The 23,821-nt window shown below is 38.7% G+C and overlaps 1 protein-coding gene across 5 annotated transcripts in view; it reads right to left on the bottom strand.

Moving 5' to 3' along the window:
* The window catches only part of LMNTD1 (lamin tail domain containing 1), a 66,739-nt gene that overhangs the window by 534 nt on the left and 42,384 nt on the right, over window positions 1-23,821 (bottom strand). For 2 of the 5 annotated variants that reach the window (XR_008670375.2, XR_008670376.1), the window contains exons 8-10: window positions 22,816-22,919; window positions 21,938-22,000; window positions 14,165-14,295 (exon numbers count right to left, since the gene is read on the bottom strand). Coding sequence is in view for 3 of the 5 variants with exons in the window: in XM_004052883.4 (XP_004052931.3) it covers window positions 21,960-22,000 (41 nt within the window). In the remaining 2 variants the exon portion in view is untranslated. Of the gene's footprint in view, window positions 1-14,164; window positions 14,296-14,887; window positions 17,083-21,937; window positions 22,001-22,815; window positions 22,920-23,821 lie in introns of those variants that run through there. The other 3 variants (XM_055358022.2, XM_055358021.2, XM_004052883.4) reach the window with 3 other exon arrangements.

The following is a 23,821-nucleotide window of genomic DNA, read 5'->3' as shown; positions in this document are numbered from 1 at the left end:
AAAGAAGAAAGAGATTGAAACTGACCAAAGGTTGCATGGATGCTTGGGTTGAATTGGTAGAATTGAGGGCTCTAGACTAAAGGATTTCTATGATTTTCCCCAGTTTTGACCTTGACTTCTAGAGTTTTTTTAATGTGGATATTTAAACCATGTTGGAAAGTCATCTATGAGCACACTGGGCAGAACTCCTGACTGAAAGCAGCCCTGGATAACTGACTAATGGAATAATGTCCTCAGTGTTTATGTTGTTGGAATTATTTACAGAAATAATTGTTTAAAATCTCCCAAGGTCTCCAGGGCAAATCAAATAGCTAGCCGAGGTGCAGCTACTGCCATGGCCAGGGTAATCCAGGGCCATTATCACCACACCAAGGTGAGTTTCCTGAGGCAGCGTGACCCATATTCCCTCTGTGCCCATCCCCAGACCCTTGGAGAATCAACACATGGGCCTCACGGAATCCATTAACCTCCTGAAAGCAGATGAGACATTTGAATGTAGGCTATATGAACGTTTTTCTGAGAGGAAACTGACAGCTTTTCTATGGAGAACTATTACATTATTATTATTTTTTAAAAGAAGTTTGTCAATGAAGAGAGAATAAGATGGTAAAGACATCTTGAAGGGAAAGTGGGGCTGACAGAAAGTTTATTTTAACATACGAAGGAGCTGGGGACATCTTTGACTTCAGGGGAAAAAGGCGACAGAGAGAGGGAGAGAGAGAGAAAGTGAAGAAATAAGAGGAAAAGAGTCAATAGAACATTGTTCTAGTGGGGATTGGTGGGGATAAAATCGGTCATAGAAAGCAACCGTAGAAAGTGACTCTTTCCCCGAGAGAAAGGAGAGGATGGTGAAGATAGAGGATAATAGTTGGAAGGAAGAAAAATTGAAAGGTAAGTTACTGGTTAAGAGTAAGAGATCAGGGATGAGATTAAAGTCAGGAGAAAAGTAGACAAGTTTTGAAAAGCTGTCTTGAGGGATGCCACCAGCATAAGGAGCCAGCTGGGATGGAAGAACAAAGATTTGTTTTTTTCCTGGTGGAGTGACCCAAACTTTCATTCCTGAAGGGCCTGGGTGATTTGTAGTTCTTCCTGGATTGGGCTGTTGTAGTTTCCCATTGACCTTTATCACAGGGCATGGTAATAGTAAGGGATACCATATATATACATATATGTATGAAGGGATTTGGAAGCAAGAGTGGTAGGACTCTTATTATTATTAAAACTTATTAAGTTTTGAGTCACACGATCACAAGGTCCCACAATATAGGCTGTCTGGAGGCTGACAAGCAAGGAAAGCCAGTCTGAGTTCCAAAACTGAAGAACTTGGAGTCCGATATTTGAGGGCAGGAAGCATCCAGCGCAGGATAAAGATGTAGGCTGGAAGGCTAGGCCAGTCTGTCTTTTCACATTTTTCTGCCTGCTTATATTCTAGCGGTACTGGCAGCTGATTAGATTGTGCCCACCCACCCAGATTAAGGGTGGGTTTGCCTTTCCCAGCCCACTGACTCAAATGTTAATCTCCTTTGGCAACACCCTCACAGACATATCCAGGATCAATACTTCAATCCAATCAAGTTGACACTCAGTATTAACCATCACAAGTCCACCCTTTGTCAACTTGAACCCATACACATCTCCTGAGATCATACATAATCTTCAAATAAAGACAATAATAAGGTCATAATTACACCTAAGATAATGTAACTATCCTTCACACAACCGGAAATGCACCAATCCCCAACCCAAATACTATTACATAAAGTTAACAATACTTTATGTTGATGTGATGTGCTGATGTGAAATCAATAAATCTTACATGATAAAAGAAAAAGGAAATAAAATGAAGATATTTTCTTAGTACAAGTGTATACATGCACAAACAAGTTTTTAACAAAATAAGGTGGCTTATGCCAGTAATCCTAGCACTTTGGGAAGCCGAGGCAGGCGAATCACCTGAGGTCAGGAGTTTGAGACCATCCTGGCCAACATGGTGAAACTCTATCCCACTAAAAAGTACAAAAATTAGCCCGGTGTGTTCGTGGGTACCTGTAATCCCAGCTACTTGGGAGGCTGAGGCAGGAGAATCACTTCAACTTGGGAGGCGGAGGTTGCAGTGAGCCGAGACTGTGCCATTGCACTCCAGCCTGGGCAACAAGAGCGAAACTCTGTCTCAAGAAAAAAAAAGCTGGTGTTGATGACTACCTTCTTCTACTACCCCTTCTGTATTCCCTTTGCCTTCAGCAAACATCTCAGCAGGTCATGATTTTTTTTTTTTCTTGGTGGAGTGACCCAAACTTTCATTCCTAAAGGGTCTGGGCCATTTGTAGTCCTACCTGGATTGAGCTGTTGTGGTTTCCCATTGACCTTAATCACAGGGCATGGTAATACTAAGAGATGCCCTAAGGGATCTCCTGTATTCCATGAGTACTCTTCCCTACCTCTGTTGTGGAGTAGTAAACTGATTTCATTTTGATAGCTCGAGTCAATCACCCCAGCCAACACTGTAACTCCCTTCTTAGCCTGTTGACTTAAAGGTAGGAGGAGCCCAAAGTGTCCAGGTGGCAATCTTAACTTCCAGTTTAATGGAATCGCTGTTGTGTCTACTGGTGGAAGCATTCCTCCTTCTGGAACTAAGACCTCTAGACTAGCAGAACATATTGTCGTGGGAATAGGAATCAAAAATTTTGCTAGTGGATCACTAGGGGTGATGGTGAGTGGTACTACTTCTACTTCTACCCCTTGATTCCTAGCCCTGTGAATCCTGGCTATGGGAGAAACAGTACCATATATTGGATGCTGATTCAGAACATACACAGCCTTCTGGAGAACTTTGCCCTAGCCCTGCAAAGTATTGTCATGTAGTTACCATTGTGATTGTGGCTTCAAAAGGCCATTCCACTGTTTTATCAATCCAGCTGCTTCAGGATGATGAGGAACATGGTAAGACCAGTGAATTCCATGAGCATGAGCCCACTGCCGCACTTCTTTAGCTGTAAAGTGAGTGCCTTGGTCAGAGGCAATGCTGTGTGGAATACCATGACGGTGGATAAGGCCTTCCAATGAGTCCACAGATGGTAGTCTTGGCAGAAGTGTTATGTGCAGGATAGGCAAACTCATATCTGGAGTAAGTGTCTATTCCAGTGAAGACAAATCGCTGCCCTTTTCATGATAGAAGAGGTCCAATATAATCAACTTACCACCAGGTAGCTGGCTGGTCCCCTGAGGAATGGTGCCATATCAAGGGCTCAATGTTGGTCTCTCCTGCTGGCAAATTGGGCACTCAGCAGTGGCCGTAGCCATGTCAGCCTTGGCGAGTGGAAGTCCATGTTGCTGAGCCCATGCATAACCTCCATCCCTGCCACCATGACCACTTTGTTCACAGGACCATTGGGCAATGACAGGGGTAGCTGGGGAAAGAGGCTGAGTGGTGTCCACAGAGTGCATCCTATCCACTTGATTATTAAAATCCTCCTCTGCTGAGGTCACCCAATGGTGAGCACTCACGTACAATACAAATACCTTCACACTCAGATTAAATAGTTCCTATCCAGACTTATTCACACCTTCTCCTACATGTGTGGCTGCCACACATGGTTGTATGGTTTGTGCAGTGTGCAACTTGAGGGCATGCACTCCCATTGTAGGCATGGTGCATTTGTATTTTATCATGATTTTCTGGCAGATGGCAGTAAAGCATCTTGTTCTCACAACATCAGTATGCCACAGCTTTCCAGTGCTGAAAGTAGTGTCTTGAAGGGACACTTGAGCCTTTCTCAAACTTGCAGAAAGGTGTTCTGTGGCCTAGCAGCAGCCCTAGGTGCAGAGGGATAGCAGAAATAATGCAGTAGGTGGAAGGATGCAAGGCGGCTCCTGATCCTATGCTGTAGTCAAAAAGGTCAATCCTCTGTCTGCTCAATAGACCTGGGCTTTTCTGTCTTGGCCAATGCAGATCATCTTACTTTGTGCTGCTCTTTCCAAATACCAAGGATGGTTAGACCCATTCTCCCTTTATCCTAAAATCCTTTCCAGAATTAAATGCCTGATTATTTTTCTCTGCTAAGTTTATTTGCCAGCACCTTATCTGCTTCTAACAAGGCACTACCTTGTATTAATATTACTATATTTTCAGATGCATATGTCTTTATAGTCCCTAAATAATTTGAAATCCACAGATAACAGCAAGGCTAGTTGAGCCATCAAGGCACTATTGATCCATGTGGGTCAACCATGAGGTAAAGATACCCTATCTCACAGGTGGACCTGTCTAGCTTGCTGTCCAAATAACTGAGGCCTACACTATTCCGTAAAGTCAAGAATCTTTAGGCATCAAGGTAATTTATTTCACAAGGCTCTACAAGACCTGCTCTACTGCTTGCCTCTCTGATCTACTCTCCTCCCATACTCACAGGTCCCAGTTATACCCCCCTCTTATTCCTCCCACCACAGAGTCTTTGGGCTTGCCATTTCTACTGCTGAACTCTTCACTCCACATCCCACGTGGCTTGTTCCCTTGCCTTCTTCAGTACTGGCTGACATGTCACCTTCTTAGTGACACCTTCCTTGTCCATCCTATTTGAATCACAGTAAACCTCCTTCAGCAGTTCCTTATCATCCTTCTCGGTTTATTTTCCAGCATATCACCACCTTCTAACATGCTATCTTAAAGTATTTATTTTGTATATTGTTCGTTTCCCATCACTAAAGTACAAGCTTCATGAAGACAGATAATTTTGTCTGTTTCTTGCCCTTGGCACCAGTCCAGGATCTCCCTAGCACAGATAACATAGCAGGCAAGTCATTCTATATTTAAGTTGTTTGCAAATAACTTCATATACTACTCTCCTAGATTGTGTGTACAACCACCAAAGTATTTTCTAAACCAAAATTTGATACACGTGTCTGACATCTTAAAGACACTTCCAGATTTCTGTGCAGCCTCAACATAGACTTTGGGCACTAATGCTGCCATATTTTGGGAAAATTTTGAGGATTCAAAGACAATAAAATGGTGATTTGAAATCAGGATCGTTCTGTAAAACATAGAACTTATCACTGCTAAACTGTGGCTGGATAGACAACAGGATAAATCCCAATAGAAATTCTTTAAATCTCTGAAGAGGGTATCTTGTGTGACGGCTGTGGCTGTAGAGAGATTCTCAAGCACTCAGGTTCTTTCAAATCGCAACCTAACTACCTAGTTTACTTAAGTGAGGTCATCAACATATAGTAATATATTGTCTCTTCACACATACACACACACACACACACACACACACACAGTGAAAGGTGGTTGAAAAATTTCTCTAGGTTTGTATTTAAAGACCCTCAGTCGAGCAATAATGTTTCTTTGAAACCCAAGTCTCTTCAGCAGTATTTTCCTTCCCTTGTGGTAATGGAAAATAGCTGACTATAGAAATAAATGAAATAATTTGGAAAACATTTCAGGATAAGTATGAGGATAAAATGGATGCAGAAAATGAAGAAGTAATTTCTCATATTCTGCTTTAAACTTTAGGCTATACAATTGCTGTCATCAGCATGTACACATTTGAAAGTTATGAGATAAAGTGATGAACTGGCTGTGTTTGATTAGAATCAATAGAAGATAACATGTTAAGAACAAATAACTTAACCCTGCATGTTAATCCCAGAACCACATTAACTTCAGCAATCTCCATCAGCTTTAATTTTACATCCCCCAGTAACTATATTTTTTTATAGTTGTCAGAGGCAGTTAATCTTAAAGTTCTAAGATAGTCCATCTACTTTCATGAAGAAAAAAAAGAAACTGAAGCCTTCGATTTAACACAAATCTAAGTGCTACAATAAGGGATTATTAATACAGATCTGTTGACCCATTATGCTTTTTGACAATGAATTGGGGATGTCTCTTTTCCTTTGAACAAAATCAGCTAAATTTTGAATATATCTTTGAAAATATTTCCAAGTGTCAATCAGTCATAAAATTTAAGCGTTAGAAACAAGTGGCTGCTCCTAAAATGAAGAAACAGGAAGTGGTATCCATCTTATTTTCAGTTTTTCCAGAAGCCTCTCTTGTGTGTCCAGAGCAAGCACAGAATGTCTGCAGGACCCTTCTCTAATGCTCCTGGTGCTGAGTTGGTGAGTGTGTTTATGTCCTGCCTCTCACTTGAAGAGGCACACGCTTAGGAAACAGCTGTTGACAATTAAATTAATTATCATTTGTCAACAGCATTCTGAGGCCCAGAAAGTCTGTGTTCACGGAAAAGAATGCTGTCGGGCCACAGTGCACTTTGGAGCGTGTGTTCACTTACAGGACCCATCTAGTTTGGTAAAGTATCTTTAAGATTAAGGTTTTCAAAGCAGTGACAATAACAACTGCCACACAGTTCAGTAATCTCTGCCTCCTAACTTTAGGGTACTTGCTCATCACTTATTTCAGCATTTGTGTTTACCTTGCATTTTAACACAACCCTTAAAACTTAAGGACAAAGAGCAGAGACTAAAATGGATATAAGAAGTCTTAATGTGGGCTGGGCGTGGTGGCTCATGCCTATAATCTCAGCACTTTGGGAGGCTGAGATGGGAGCACTGCCTGAACTCAGAAGTTGGAGACCAGCCTTGGCAACATGGCAAAACCCTGTCTCTAAAAAAATACAAAAATTAGCCAGGCGTGGTTGTGCTCACCTTTAGTCGCAGCTACTCAGGAGGCTGAGGAGGGAGGATTGCTTGAGTTCAGGGGTTGAGACTGCAGTGAGCTATGATCATGCCACTGCACTCCAGCTTGGTGACAAAGGGAGATCCTGTCTCAAAAATTTATATTAAACAATTATTTTAAAAAGGAAATATCAATGTGGGCCTTTAAGAATGAGTAGTTAGGCTGGGCATGGTGGCTCATGCCTGTAATCCTAGCACTTTGGGAGGCCGAGGTGGGTGGATCATTTGAGGTCAGGAGTTCCAGACTAGCCTGGCCAACATGGTGAAACCCCGCCTCTACTAAAAATACAAAAATTAGCCGGTCATGGTGGCGCTTGCCTGTAGTCCCAGCTACTCAAGAGGCTGAGGTTGAAGCATCATTTGAACTCAGGAGGTGGAAGTTGCAGTGAGCCAAGATTGCGCCACTGTACTCCAAGCCAAGGCGACAGAGCGACATTCCATCTCAAAAAAATAAAGAATGCATAGTTGACGGTTAAAGCTTAAGTTCCTTGGGTAATAACCCCAAACAATCTATGAATGAGAAATCTAACCATTTAACTCCTTGGTTAAAACACTTGGACATAAATAGTCTGAAGAGCTAAATATGACAGAGGACCAAGAGCTTTAACTTGCTGACTAACCTTTATTGGTTATGTCTATTTACACAAAGTTCAGCCAAAAAGCAATTAACCTCAAACTTAACAGATGACTGAGAAAAAAACAAGTGTATTTAAGTCACCCGGATAGTTAACTTTTGTGTTTTTCTTTTGTAAATTAAAAAAAAAATGTTGGGAGTTGAGAATGAAAGAGACATATTTAGAAAATATACTTTATCCAATTAGAGCTTTCAATTAAAGTCAACTTCTTTCAAAATTATTTTTGTTTTTAAAATAAAAGTGTTTACGTAGAAAAATAATTTGCATGAATATGCTTCTTGAAGCATTGTTGTTTTTCATTTTTTTGTTGTTTTAAGAGACAGGGTCTCTCTATGTTGCCCAGGCTGGTCTTGAACTCCTGAGTTCAAACAAACCTCTGGCCTTAGCCTTCCAAACTGCTGGGATAACAGGTGTGAGCCACTGTGCCTGGCCCAGCATTGTTTGTAATAAGAAACATTTGGTAAGGAATTTAAATATCCCGTAGGTGAATGGGTGAGTACATTATGAGAGAATTGACCCAATAGCCATTTTAAGTAGTTATGAAGAAACACGCTTGTAATGAAATTGCAAAAGAAATGAAATTACAAAAGAAAACCTGGTGATATTATTGAAAAATAAAAGGGTGAATGACGATTCAGGATATAAGGATTGTATGTACTGATTTCAAGTATTTGAAAGCACTTCCAAAATCTTTATGTTGAAAAAGCTTCCAAAATCTTTCTGTTGTGGCTATAAATTTATTGGTTTCACTTGAAGTAATATATCAGAAAGATTTATTTTGATGCCAAAGAGAAACTGTAAAAACGGTACTGATAAAAATCTAAAGGAAACCAGAAAGCTTAGTTTCTTTTTAAACGATTTGACTGTAAATAAAAACCAGTTCAGCAAATACCCTTTCTAACTCTCTGCTTCTCCACCCCACAATTTGTTCGGTATCTGAGGGCTTTGGATAAGCCTGTAATGTGTAATGTATTCTTCTGTAACACTATCCCTTACTTTTCTCTAATCCCTCCTGTTTAAAAAGTTAGCAAGAAATAAGCAAGCAAACAAACCTACAGCTAGCAAAGAAACTATGGAAAATGACAGATATTCACAATGGGTTTTTTGCTAGTTGCAAAAGAACTAGCAAAACTCCACTTGGGAAGTTCAAAGAGGGTCTATTGACCATAATATTTTTTTAACATTAAGTGAAGTTTAAACTATAATATCCTTTTTCAAGGGCCTCATTTCTGAAACACTTGGCAATTACAAATCTGAACAAGGTATATACTCTTTAGTTGCCAATGAGCAAAAGTAGTAAATCTATTATCTAGGTGGAATGGATCATTCTATAAAAGTTAGAAGTGAAGCCCTTACATTCTCACATTTAAGGTATGGAAAAAGGAAACCTCATTTTACAGAGGTGCGGAAGGGAACTATAAACATGAAAATCAGTTTTTAAGTTTTTGCAAATAGTTTAAATTCAGAACTAAAGCCTTCCCTTTATTTTTGCACAGTTATTTTGCTGCTGCTTCTGGAAATATAGGGTCATCAATGTCCTCTAATGCTGAGCCAGCAATCCTAATTGAATACAGACATTAATCAACAAGAATCTATAAAGATACTGTGAACCTAGTAATATATGGAGATTTGTGCTTCTCTAAATCTGATGTGCACACTAATCACCCAGGAAGAGAGTTAAAATGTGGATTCTAATTTGGTAGGTCTGGGTGGGTTCTAAGATCTTGGAGTTCTAACAAACTCCCACCTAATGCAATGCAACTGCTGTAAGGACTAGTCTTTGACAAACACAATTCCAGGGTGACAAAAGGCAAAGTGGCATGCCTTTATAAAAGTGAAATCAACAACTGACTGAGGCAAACCATATGGCTCTTGCCAGATAGAGATGGAGCAGCTACAGATGAGCTCTAGCTGGCTACTGGTGTTGGGGCTCAGTGCCGCCTGAGGATGAAATGATAACTAGTTAAAAGTATCTAGTTCAGTGGCTGATTACCACGTAGGTGCTTGATCATTTTTTCCCCTTTTTTCTATAAAATAATTACCAAAGGAAACTTAGCATTTTATACGGAGAAAATCAAATGTTGATCAAGAGAGTGGGGCAATGGGTATAATGCAGTATGAAGCAGACATTGTATCTGAAATGTGTTTCTTTTGGAACAAGACTAACCTTATTTAACCAAAAAAGCTTGAAAGAGAAACTTTCTATAAGAGAAGTAACAGGAAAGTCTACAGAGGGGTGGTGGGGAGGAGCTAGAACTGGACCATGAAGCTAAGGAAAAGAGACGAGAAAGGAAGGTTGCTGGAGCAACGTAACATGCCTGTATGGGGAGAAAGTCCTTGAGAAATTGCTAGAGATGGGAATGCCCAAAAGACTTCAGAGACAATAAACTTTCAGTTCTAAGTTATTTGCTGGGTTATAGACCAAGTAACAAATTCTCTCTATTGCCCCAAGGCAATGTGGGCTGGACACATACAGTCTTGTGTAGAAAGTAGTTTGGTGCTGGAGGATTTGAGGTGGTGCCAGCCTGATGGTGATGTGCTGCTGGGAAAGAACAGCATGCACAGAAGGCAACACAAGGATAGTCCATGGGGAATTCACCAGGAGGTCATTAGTGACCAGGGAAGCTTAACCTCTAAACAATCAACATTCCTCAGAGTTATTAGGAGAGACAATAGGTTTCCCATTGTGGGGGCAGGTTACAAGCCAATTTTTTGTTAGCCTTTTAAAAGGATAAGGTAACTTTAGCAAGCTGGAGTCCTTGGGAACATTTAGGGAGTTGATAATTTACATAAAATAAGGTGCTAATTGAGGCAGTGATTGCACAAATAAATACAGAAGGGAGAGATATATGTCCAGAAATCAACCAGAAAACTTAGCAAACATTAGAGTTTACTTTAGATTTCAAACTATGGGAAAGTAAGAGTCATTGTGGGATCTTGAACAGTAATGTGAACTAAATGGTGCAGCATTTTGGCAAAACCAGTAGGACAAGTTTAGAAGAGCATATCAGTCAATCTTATGAACACATTTTTTCAAAAGTCTTAAGACTGGAATATCCATCAAGTTTTTACCTGAAAATGTTATAGCATAGGCTTAGCATAATAATTCAAGCCAACTTTTCAATTTAGGTTGATACTCTTAAAGGATGTCCTTCTTACTTCCTGAGACAGCTCCTTGCACATGTCAATTTCCCTATAGCATATTTTCATAGCGGAGATGGAACAATGTGTAATTTATTAATTAGGGATCATGAGTTGCATTGTATAGATTGATATTGGCTTAACACTGAATTTTTAGGGGAAAAAAACCTGTCACGAATATTTTATGCTTTGTTCATTCAGATAGTAGATGATAAAGGAGAGAAGAATTTTAAGAAGTCTATGCTGATAACAAAGGCAGACATTTACTCTGAAGCCAAAGCTAGATGTCATCACTGTATTTGATCAATCAATGATTTTTAGGTTTTATATCTATACATGTGAGCTAGAAATGCTATGATCCATATTTTCTTTAGTAAACCTTTTTTCAAGCAAGTCATAAAAAGCAAGATTGAAAAGGTTGAGGTTTCTTAGAAAAATAACTGCTATTTTATAGTGGAACAAATTCTATCTTCATCTCTCACTATCCTACATGCTGCTGGATTCCAAAGGAGAAGCTGAGATTACTCTTTCTCTTCTATAACTTATGGGAGCATGTTCAAACACTTGGCCCCAGAATACAAAGCTCACAATCTACCTTTCTGGACTCATCTCCTTGTTCCTTCTTTTATTCCATATTCTAAACGTACCAACATAAATGACCATTCCTTAAAGCTGCCCAGTGTGTTCCATGTATTTGCTGCATGTCCTGATCAGCCTTCCTTTTCTCCATTAGCCTGAAACATCTAGCCTGTCTCTTAAAATCAGCTCCTTGGCACCTATCTGCAATTATTGTTCTTCAAAGAACCCTCAGGATTTTGTATTTGGTTTTGTTGTAGTACTTCTATGATTCTTTAAATATTTGATTACAAGTATCTTTCCCACTGGTCTATGACTTCTTTAAAGGTATGAACAATGTATTATTCTTACACATTATTTTCATGCTTAGTGTATAATAGATGCTCAAAAAATATCTGATGATTACAATGCATAACAGGGAAAAATAAGCTTGAAAGGTAAAAACTAAACAAAACTACAAGCCCTTCACAGTATATCTCCAGCTAATCCCACTGGATTTTAGTGACTAAACGAAGAGGGAAAGATGTTGAGGGGCCCTGCAAAGGTGGTGCGAGGAATTAAGAGTTAATTTATAATCTGTAGAACCAATTGTTGCTTCAGAGAAATATTCAAACAGATTCTCCTTGTTTCAATTAAATTCACAATATACCCACCCAAAACATAAAAGGCCATAGTTTCTTCCTTTGTTCTGATTCTTTGAAACATCAGGATTCAATGGGTCCACCAACTGAATTTGGGGTGGACTTGGAATATATTTTATTGTCAGTGATTGAGGCAGACATTCCCATTCCCAATGCATTTAGAAAGGCAAGATCAAGTTGAAAAGTAGTAATTGGTTGGCAATTTACAAATAATAATGGGTTTAAAATGGCACACAATCCTTTGACAGGCCTTCTACAGAGAGGTGAGTTCTATATTCCCTCCCTTTGAATCCAGGCTCTGTAACTGCTTGACAAATAGAACATGTCTGAGGGATGCTGTTGGTTTCTGCATCCATACCCTAAGAAATAGGCAGCTCCCACTTCCTGTTTCTTAGGCCACTCACCCTTGGAACTTAGGGACCAGGTGTGAGGAAGCCCCAGCTGCCTTAAGGAGAGGACGTTGTGGACAGGAATGTGCTGTCAGGACCGCTTAGCCAACCATGTGAATGGGGAGTCGTGGAAGTGGATTCCTTCCCCACCCCAACCTATCCAGGAGGCTCCTTGTTTTCTGCATAGTAGGAGGCATAAGACATAAACTTGAAAACCATTTCTTGTGGTAGTTATGCTCCTGTGACTACGTTCCTCCTTCTGTCTGAAATCTATTCACTGACTAATATAAAACATAATGTGCTATGCAGATAGAAGGTAGAGAAGAGTTTTATTACTGACCTTTGCAATCTGTTGATATTAAGGTAAAATTTGGTCACTTCGTAATCATATTGACTTCTTATTTAGAGAAACTTTCCCCTCATTTTCAGGACCATAATCCAGATACATACATAACTTATTTAGGACAGAATAATACTATTCTCAAACAATTCCAAAAGTTTTACATTTTTTCATATTGCTGTAAAAGTTAAATAACAGGCTGATAATCTTATGGCATTGAATATACTGAAACTATCATTGGCCTACGAAAAGTAAAAGTTTAGGAAAGCAAAACCTCAAAAATAAAACAAAATTTCTACTTGTCTCTGGTTTGTCTCTATAATGTATTCCAAAGAATATGATTATGAATAAATTTATATAGATATATTTTAAGTCAGTACTCTCATAAGCATAATTAAGTGGTAACCATCTATATTGTCTAAGCACAAAGTCACATTAATTTTTTCCCCCAGCTTTATTAACATAGGATTGAAAAATAAAAATAGTAAATATTTACAGTGTACAACATGGTATTTTGAGGTATGTATATATTGTGAAATGATTAATTATATATTGTGAAATGATTAATTCAATCAAAATAACATTTATGCTCACATACTTAACATTTGTTTTGTGGCAAAAACATATAAGATCTACTCTTTTAGCAACTTTCCAGTATACAATACATCATTATTAACTGTCATCGGGGTGTAAAATAGATTTCCAGAACTTGTTCATCCTGTTTAACTGAAGCTTTGTACCCTTTGAGCAACAATTGCTGCAAAGTTGTATTGTTATTACGAATGTAAAACTTAGATTGGTTAAGTGCTAATGTCCCCTCTACTTAGACACTGGAGTAAGGGCCAAGAATAGCAAAAGTTTGCCCTCTAAAAGAACTCTAGCCCTGATACTTATCTAAGAATTTGGATTTCTCTTCAAAGCTCATTGGTAATTAATCAAAAACATTATCATAGGACCAGTGCTTACCATTTCATATTTTCTTTTACTATTTCCTGCCAAAATCATAAAGTGTGTACGTGTGTGTGTGTGTGTGTGTGTGTGTGTGTGTGTGTGTGTGTGTGTAGGCAGGATAGTTTAAAATGTTTATCTATTTGGGAGTATAAAGCAGTAAGTAAAGTTTTGGATTTATTTTTCATTGTATTCATCTAGTTCATCCATCTGTAGATGAATTTGTTTCCCTAAAATGAATATTATTAATGCTACTCATTCAAATGTTAATGAAGTAACGCTCACAATTCCTGCAAGATATTTATAAACAGAGTGCTGTTGCTAACTTGCAGAGGGCGATGATGAAGTGGCAAATTTCTGACACCATAAGATAAAGCCCATTGCTATCTAAGGCTGTTGAAACCTAAAAATCAATCTTTTAGCTTTTATTCATAGAAACTTAGGAAAATAAAATGCTGCAAAAACACATTCTTTCTTTATAATGCCTGAATAGGCCTGCATGACCATCAACATTTAGGCAGTTAATTATTTATATCATCAGAGATGAGTCTATCTTCCCTCACCTATGCCATACTAGACAGTTCCTGAGCAGCAAGATAGTGGAGGCATTGTGCTGGAATGCTCTGTGGTGATGTAACTGACAAGGAATCTACCACAAATCCCAGTGCTGAGCATTCATTTCTCTCTTTCTTGCAAGGGCAAAGGTTATATACTTTCTAAGAGCACACTTCACAAAATAAATACTTAAATATACCACATTTTTGGCCACTCATGGAGGAAATAATTGTGTAGAAGAGCTCCAAGGAGATGCTTTATTGATGAAGATAAGTGAATCAGAGATATGTAGATGAAATTTTCCTGAGACGACACCATCTTCAAAAATAAGGAAAACCCTTTGAGCTGAAACATGTTTTGGATCCAGGAAACCTCTGTTCATAGGAGGGAAATAATTGAAAACACCTGAACCTTACATACCACTTGTTTCACGTGTTCCTATTACAAATCTTTGAGGAAAAGAGGTTGGGAGGGAAGTCTGTTAGGGGTGAGATGGCTTATTGGCCATAGTCACCAGAGCCCTTTTGGTTGTATGTTTATACTCCCAATGTGAACATGATAATCATCACAAATGGAGACAGCTGGAAGAAATTTTAAACGATGAAATAAGTTAACTTTTATTGTACACTCTTAAATTTCCTGCTAGTCTCCTCAAAACATTATGACTGCACAGTTTCCATAGTAACCATGAACAAAACAGAACAGTCTACACGATTTGGCCAACACCTGATTCAAAGATAACACTTAATGGTGCAAAGTGGCAAAAAATGTTATTGACAGTTTTCTGAAAATGTACAAGTCTGCTCCGGAGTGTCCAAAAATGAGGAAATAATGTGAACGGTGTGGCCCAGCAACTAGAAAATATTTATGCTGCAGTATAACCAGAAAGTATATGTAAAGGTGTTTTGTTGAGCAATGGATATCTTCTCAGAGGCTTGAGACTAGAATATGATTTTCTTCCATCTTGGAAATACTAGTTATATTTTATTAGAAGTACTTTGTAAACCATTTTAACCATTTTAGTGTACAATTCAGTGGCATTAAGTACATTCACAATGTTGTGCGGCCATCACCTCTATCCATTTCCTGAACATTTCTCATCATCCCCAACAGAGACTCTATACCCATTAAATAATAGCTTTCCATTCTCCCCTTGCCAGCACAGCCCCTAGTAAACTCTGTTATACTTTCCATCTCTATACATTTTTTATTCAGATAAGTGAAATTACATAATATTTATCCTTTTGTGTACGGCTTATCTCATTTAACATAATGTTTCAAAGTTTATCCACGTTGTAGCATGTATTAGAACTTCATTTTTTTAATAACTGAATAACATTTCATTGTATTATACACCAGATTTTAAAAAATCCATTCATCTGTCGATGAACACGTGTTGTTTCTATTTTTGGGCTTTTGTGAATAATATTCTACAAACACTAGTACAAAAGTGAGTCAGCCAGGTGGGAGGGGTTCCCTGGAAAAACTCCCATCAGCCTGCAACTGAGGTGGAGCCTTGGGTTCCTGCCCTTTGCAGCGAGGACGAGACTGGCCCCGCCTCTTCCTGTGTGGAACCTGGTATTTCAACGGCCGGCGGGAAGCACTGTAGCAGGGGACTGGCCTTGCAGAGGATCCCTGTTTCCCCCATTTAACCCCCCTTTCACCCAGTAAAAACCTGCTTTACTCACCCTTTAACCATCTGCGAGCCTAAATTTTCATGGCTGTGGAACGGACAAGAACCCTGTCTTTAGCTAAACTAAGGAAAAGTCCTGCAACAAAAGCATATGTTTGCGCCGGGCACGGTGGCTCACGCCTGTAATCCCAGCACTTTGGGAGGCGAAGACAGGCAGATCACTTGAGGTCAGGAATTCGAGACCAGCCTGGCCAACATGGTGAAACCTCGTTGCTACTAAAAATACAAAAATTAGCCATGCAGCGTGGCGGATGCCTGTAAGCCCAGCTACTCGGGAGGCTGACGCAGGAGACTCACTTGAACCTGGGAGGCGGAGGCTGCAGTTAGTGGAGATCACACCACTGCACTCCAGCCTGGGCAACAGAGTGAGACTCCATCTCAAAAAAAAAAAAAATGCATATGTTTCAATCCCCTGGCATATTTTTAAAAATATATTTTTAGCTCTTGGTGCTTGGGTGTAATAAACCAACAAAACTCAATGAATTTCTCTTCATGGTCACCACTGATAAAATTTTTGGGTTATTTTACTTTTAGTCTTTTAAAAGAAGATATTGGGGAAAAATTCTCACTTCTCTCCTTCCCCTCAAACTCCAAGAAAGTATGCACCATATCTTCCTGTATATGCTATATAAATATACATGAATCAATTTAAATAGAGCTACAAGGAATAGGCAGGATATTGTCACAGAATCTGAAGCAGTCATACTTTCTCACTACAAATAGGGTCAACATTAATAATCGGCATATTTCATTTTTTAAACTTTTAGACTGTTGATAGGTATAGAATAAGACAGCTGTAGAATAAGGACTGAGGATGGCATTTTTAAAAGGTAGCTCCATTACATTATTTAATTAAAATATTTTTGTTCCTTTGTCATTTCCTGTTCTGTCCATGGGATTTTGCACATAGTAAGTATCACAAGCTGAAAGGTGAGACTCTTTTGGCAAATTTTAGATAAGTGTAGGCAGGTTTAAAAACTCCCAGCTGGTTACTCTGTAGAAATTTAACTCATTCTTTCATTAGGAAGCTGCATTAACCCCATACTTCAAGGAGACAGATTCCAACTGTAGAGAATCAGACAGACTCCAAGATTCATAATTCCTGACACATATGCTTTTGGAAAATGCATCTGTAGAAACTGTGGAAGTTGTAGACTTGATAGTTGGGTTGGGTATAAAAGACTGAAGTCACAAGGGCACTTCATGTGAACAAAATAAAGACTGTGCTGGTTTTGCTTTTGACCAATGTTTTTTTCTCAACTGCTTAGAAAACAAATACTTTAACTTGACCACTAACTCTAGCTTTTTCTTTCAGAAATGGTGACAGTAAAGTCCTAAGGAATTATTTTTTTTTTCTAAAAGAAACTATTTTCTTGCTTGCTTGCTGCTGGCTTCCTCTCCTGTGTGATGAAGGTTGGTTGCAACATGCTAGGCATCTTCATTTTCTCTAGACTTGGATATTATTGTCCTGAGCAAAAAAATTAATGGCAATGCATGGTGAAATGTAATTCTGACCGGAATGCTTCAGTTGTTATAGCAATATGAAGTAGAGGTGTTCAGAGTCTTTCCATTCATATTAACCTTAAATTAAGACCCAGAATCATCAGGTCTTGATCATACTCACAGATGCACGACTGTAACAGCAGGAAAGAAATTCTTTTTTGTTGTCTTTTCAGACAGGGTCTGGCTCTGCTGCACAGGCTGGAATGCAGTGGCATGATCCTAGCTCACTGCAGACTTAACCTCCTGGGCTCAAATGATCCTCTAGCCTCAGCCTCTCAAGTAACTGGGACTACAGCCATGTGCCAACATACCCGGCCGGTTTTTAAATTTTTTTTGTAGTGACAGAGTTTCACTATGTTTCCCAGGCTGGTCTTGAACTCCCACCTCGGCCTCCCAAAGTGTTGGGATTACAGGCATGAGCCACAGTGCCCAGCCATGGGAGGAAATTATGAGAACTCAACTTTTGCCAAGGTGAAAGGATTATTCATTTTTTTTCCCTGTGAACTCAACTCTGTAATGTGCACTTGTTTAGTTTACAGTTTAATGGTGATTTATGATGTTCAGGGCTCTTTTATGCCTAAGCAGCTTAGCTATTATATTTCATTATCTGGGTATGGATACTGTTTACTTCTGGTTTTGAATATGGGGATCAAAATTGTTTTGAGGCAGCCAGTTTACTGACCCATTTTTAAATGTTCACACCCTTCATTTTCTTCTTGGTGGTACTTGAGTAGTGCCTAATTATCTTTTCCTTTAAATATTTCAGGTGTGCCCCAGACTTGAAAGAAACCAGGTAACATACTTAAAGTGTGATAGAAAAAAAAAAAAAAAAAACAAACTTTGTTTTCCTGTGTGCAGCAGGCTTGAATTTTCTGTAGAAGTCTTAGTAGGAGGCATTACAGCCTGAGATGGATGTTTGTGTTCTATGCCTCCTCTATGAAAGCGGAACCCGCTATGTTTGCTCAGGCATTTGATTTTCTTTAAGTTGTGGAATGTCTTTGACCAGCATGGCAGGGAGCCTAGATTGCAGGTCTTTTTACTCTTCCATACAACTGGACCATGACACCATAAAGGTAAAGCTGGGAAAACAAGAACAGGGTAACTAACAAGAAGTGCACAGTGTACTTCTTTGAAAGAAGGAGGTTGTGGGAAAAAAAAAATTCATGAAATTTTAACTGACTGAAAAATTTTGGAAATTGGTAGATCAGTTTGGGGCCGAGAGGAGAAACATATTATCAGTGCAGAGATTGAAGGAATATGCCACAAAGTAGAGATAGAAAACACTGATATCAGAAAATGTAACTATTAGACTTTCAAAACTCCTTTAGGGCAGGTTTCACATTAAAGAGCATTAAATATTAGTCCCTCTCTCTGGGGGTTAAATACCAACTCCCCATTGACAAAAAGTGGCCCCAGGAGAAACTGTTATAAAAACTTCTTGTCAGGTCCCAAGGAACACTCCTTGGAGGGCTAGAAGAATATCCCATGTTTGGACTGTCCAGTTTAGACCACTGAGGACAGTAAGAGATATGTGAACATAGCTCAGTTCATGAAAAGACTCCATCACCAGCACTTTTATTAGGAATGCCTCCTATGTGTAAGAGCGTTTACTGGTTGTGAGTTTATATGCTGTGTTTGCAATGTTGGTGCTTTCTATGGGTCCTAAGCAATTGCATACTCTTGAGGACAGTTCTGGTGATCTGTAACAAGACCCATTTGTTCCCCTGCTCTTTCTTCCATTTTTATACTTTTTTTGAGAATCCTCAGTATTTCCTAGCAAGTCTAAACGTTCACACGACAGGTGGCAGCCACACAGGAAAATTACCTGGCCTTTCCAGAATTCTCTAACTTGCAAAAAGTTCTGTTTCTGTGGCATTCTTTGGCATCGCCCACAGACACTGTTCATTAGTCACACAACAGAATGCCCACACATTCTTTGTAAGGTACTGAGTAAGGAGAGAATTTGAGAGCCTGACTCTGAGCACATTGCATGCTTTTAATCAGTTGTTGCATAGAAATGTGATTAGTGGTCAAATAAACTTGAGATTGAACTTTGTTTTTGTTTGTTTGTTTGTTTTTGTTGTTGTTTTGAGACAGAGGCTCACTCTGTTGCCTGGGCTGGAGTGCAGTGGTGCAATCTCAGCTCACTGCAGCCTCCACCTTCCGGGTTCAAGCATTTCTCTTGCCTCAGCCTCTCGAGTAGCTGGGACTACAGGAATGTGCAACAATGCCCAGCTAATTTTTGTATTTTTAGTAGAGATGGGGTTTCAACCATGCTGACCAGGCTGCCTTTGAACTCCTGACCTCAAGTAATCCACCTGCCTCGGCCTCCAAAAGTGCTGGGTTTACAGGTGTGAGCCACTGTGCCCAGCCATGAGATCGAACTTTCATTTGCTTGTTTGTCTCTGCAATTGGCATTCTGTTAAATTAGCAATTTTAGAAGTAGAACCTAAATCTTTCTTGCAGTTTGGAACAGTGGTAGCCCACTCCTCCTTTTGTGAATGAAAATATTTCTTCTGGTCCTGCTTCTAAATGTGTGGTGTTTCTTTCTTTCAGACAAATTTGAGTGGGGAAAAAAGACAAAGACAATCTTAAAGGTTAATTAGCAAGTGGTGTGGAAGAGCAATGGCATCAGGTTGAGATTCTAGTCTTAACTTTGCTACTTACTGTCTAAGTGACTTTGGGCAAGTCACTTAATCTCTCTGATCTAAATGTTCTTTAGCTATAAACTGGAGATAGTATCAGCCCTGCCTACCTCAAAGGCTCAAGTGACATAATGTAAAGCCATGAAATGCTATCCAAATGTCCAGCATTACAGGTTGCCAAGGATGCTCATGAATACCAGTAAGAACCAAACAAACAATTGCTTCATCTCTGAACAATTTTCCACAAACTGACAAGTCCGACTCAGGAGCTGATAGCAATAGATAAGTCATCCACTCATGAACAGTTAAACTGAATAAGTAAAATTTTGCTCCCAGTAAGGCTTCAGAAGGGCACAGTGAAGGGCACATTGATGATCAACTCTGAAGATACCACCAGATGGGGGTGGGAGCTCTGAGAAAACAGAAGTAAGGCATCTTAGGAGGCCCAGAGCTTTTCAAAACAGGGTGGGCAGATTTTTTTTAAAAATCAAAGCTACCAAAGAATATGCCACAGAGAGGATCAATGAACAAGTCTTTTACCGTGGTAGTTAAGCAAAATAATAACCGAGGAAGATCAACGAAGGCTAAAAACCTCTGCCAAATTGTTATTCAATATACAATGGGATGATTCAGAACATTTTTTTCCAACCAAAACAAAAAAAATTCCCCCCCCTTTTTTTTGTATACAATAAAATGTCCCCTTTCCAACTCATATGCAAATTCAGTAGAATTCTCTCTGGCTACACGGAGTGAAACATAATCAAATTATGGAAGTGCTGTTGCTAAATGCCTGGGCAGATTTCAGACCTCATTCTTTGCATTTCAATTGCACACTACTAAAGCTTATGACAACTGAAGGAAATTGATCACCAGGTAGACATAACTCAGGATCTCCGGGAGCAAGAACTATATTACTAGGAGCCAAGTCTGAATTCTTGGCTCCCAGTAATACAATTCTTGCCATTAAAATACCTTGGGATTAGTTCTGGCTTTGTGGTTAATTACCGGTTAATTTTGGTAACTAACCTCTTCAGACTGAAGTTTCTTTTGCCCTAAAGGAAAATGGTTGGATAAGTCCCTTTTCAGTCCCAATATCCTAGAAATGTCTGTGAAGGAGGCTTTGAATAGAGAAGTTGTGACTATCACATTTTTAGGAAGTTGGCAGTTCAAGGATATGATGCTATAGGAATGGAGAGAGTGGGCTTGACAAAGAGCAGTTGACTTTCAGAAAAATAGAAGATGACAATTAGGGAAAATCTAGGGAGAGACAGGCTGAAAGAAACTGGACAGCTGAGCAATCAGACAGAACCTGAAAGGCTTGTGCATACATGAGGAGAGCTGGAGAAACCCGGAGAGCCAGTAGGCTGTATGGAGTAGTAAAATTAAGTCATTTCTACCAGGAGAGTCCAGAATACCAACAAGTTAGGGTTCACGTGGCTGTAGTTTTCATCTTAAGTCAAGTAAAGAATAGGAAGCCTAGGCAGCAAACAACAACAACAACAAGAAAACATATAAATAGACCAGTAGTGAACGAGGGCAACAAAGAATGTGAACTAGAGAAAGACACCAACCAAAAGGAATCTTCATCAAAACACCACCTTGTCATTAGCTATTTAGGGAAGCATTTAAACTCAACCACTTAAAAGACAGAAAACCAACTTTGTTGAGATATTCCTCAATTACTTAGTTGATATCATCGTGAAAAAGAGATGATGCAACATAGGAATTGACTCATTAAATGATACAATATCATTTAGCAAGTGAGAACAGCTGCAGTCTCATTAGCCAGAGTGATTTCTGTGATGTAATTAATGCTCTCTTGCTCATAGGAATTAAAATGTACTGGTGTAGTTGCAGAGTTGTTTTTTGAGTGTTTGAAGTGACTCTGGAGTTCAAGGGCTCATTACTTAGCCATCAACAAGGATAAATTGAGGATATGGGGCAAAAAGTAAAGATGTGACATTTCCAATTTCCCATTCTTAGAAAGCTTATCATTCAACATGAAGACAAAAACTGATGGCTCTAAAGGCAACATAAATATTTAACAGAAAATTAGTGACTATGGAATATATAAGGATAACCCATGTTCTGATGACTTTCAAAGACATTTCTGCCAATTACTTTAGTCATATTATTTTTCTGTGGAGAAAGCAAATTTGCAATACAGTTACTTACCCTTAAAGGTTGAGTTGACTGCTTATTGCTTTTGTGACTCAGATGTCTTCTTTTTCTTAGTCCCTGAAAATTAAAAAAAAATAATAAAAAAAAAGGAGAGAGCATAGGTAGGGAAGGGCAAGAGTTCAGTCCAGTTTTCCAAGTATTGATTTCTCCATGTTAAAACAAATCCTGGAGTAAGCTAACAACAAAAGGATTTTCTTTCACTTGAAGAAGAAATTTGTGGCTTAAGGATAGTATTTAGGGGAGACTTGAACAAAGTGGTTTAAAAACCACCTGAAAAGTATTATTTGATTCTTATGAAGTTCAAGTTTCCAATGAATCATTCTAAAAGGAAGCATATATTTCAGGACATAATTAGTCAAAATTTTGGGACACAAAATATCCAACTGGAAGATATATTTTTTAAAATGGAGGTTTGCAGAATAATTTTACCAGCCTGTAAAATTCCTCAAATGCTTTCTATATGTAGAACTGCCATAACGACAAAGTAGCTAGGGGAGGGAGGTCCAGCAATCAGCTGCATCAGGAGGGATGTGACAGAAGGGGATGATGCTTCGCCTGCTATGTCAGTCAACTCCAGCCTGGTGATGAATGAGGTGACAGATACAGTGGCCTTCCTCACTCTCATCTACTTAAGCAGGAATTGAAAGTCACTTTGTTTAAATATAATTTCCAGATATGAAGCAAGTGTATCAAACTGAAATAGTGTTGAATTGAAAGATACCAAGTACAAATTACTTCTAGACCAAAGATGAGTGTTATTTTTATTCCCGTAAAACAAAAGAGAAGAAAACGAAATAATATCCTAGGTGTAGACGATAATGAGCTCCTTTGGAAAAAAACAAAACAAAACAGGAAAATCTCCTCAGTCATACCTAAGCCTTTCTTTTTCCATGCAAGCTCAGAAGAATTATCAAGTTAAATTGCTGGTATTTTATTACAGAGAAACAATATCCAAAGCTGGAAGTGAAAATGTGATCTGCAAGGAAGATTAACAAAAATGAAGAGTGTTTCTGGTTATCATGGTAATTTTCTTAGCCACAAATAGGATTCTGAATCTAAAGAATCAGGATGCTGTTTGGCACATCACAGTATAAACTTGCTAAATAGTAAGTTATGAACCTAGAATATAAATAGGCTTCTAAGATATTTTCCTTACTATAAGCAGTGGCTTAGATATAAGAAGACTCTGGCTAATCTTCTAGAGCAGTTTGTTGGCATGAAATAGACCTTGTAAATATTTTATGTATGTCCTTCCAGACTGACTAATCTAAGAACAAAGGTTTTCAATTGTACCCTGAAAGTTTATCCTCAAGAAATGGTGTACTCTGTATTTTAGAGCTACAAACATTTGTAGAAAATTCCCATCTACAAGTTTTTGAAACTGAATGACAGGACTGTCAATAGTGGTGGTGTCTGTCTGTTTCCATGTCAGAGGGTAATGGCAATTTTGGGGTTTTTTTTGAGCCTCAAGCATTTAGTACCTAGTAACTTTAATCTGAATCCCCTGAATTTCTGAAATCATATTTTTTACTTGTGTAAAGAAATGGACATCTATTTCTGTAAAGAAGGTTACAATCTTTCATAACTAAAGAACAATTTAAGACATTCGTTTTGTAATATTGAAATGTTTTGAAATAAAATATCTGGTCATAATGTTACCTAATTATTCTGTTACTAAGACTAATACCTTGGAATTCATTATTCAGCCATTAAAGAAACATTTATTTCAATTGTAAGAAGCAGCACATAAACTGTTCTTACTTGTCTATTCTTTTTTTTAAAAGTCCTGCAGAAATATGGTGACTTTTTAATCTAAATTTTCTGAAAGTAAGCAAGGGAAGAGAAAAATTATTACTTTTGAATATACGATGTAGTAAA

The sequence above is a fragment of the Gorilla gorilla genome, chromosome 10 (genome assembly GCF_029281585.2).
Source record: "Gorilla gorilla gorilla isolate KB3781 chromosome 10, NHGRI_mGorGor1-v2.1_pri, whole genome shotgun sequence".
Taxonomy (NCBI): Eukaryota; Metazoa; Chordata; class Mammalia; order Primates; family Hominidae; genus Gorilla; species Gorilla gorilla.
This window is presented reverse-complemented; position numbering and strand designations above follow the sequence as displayed.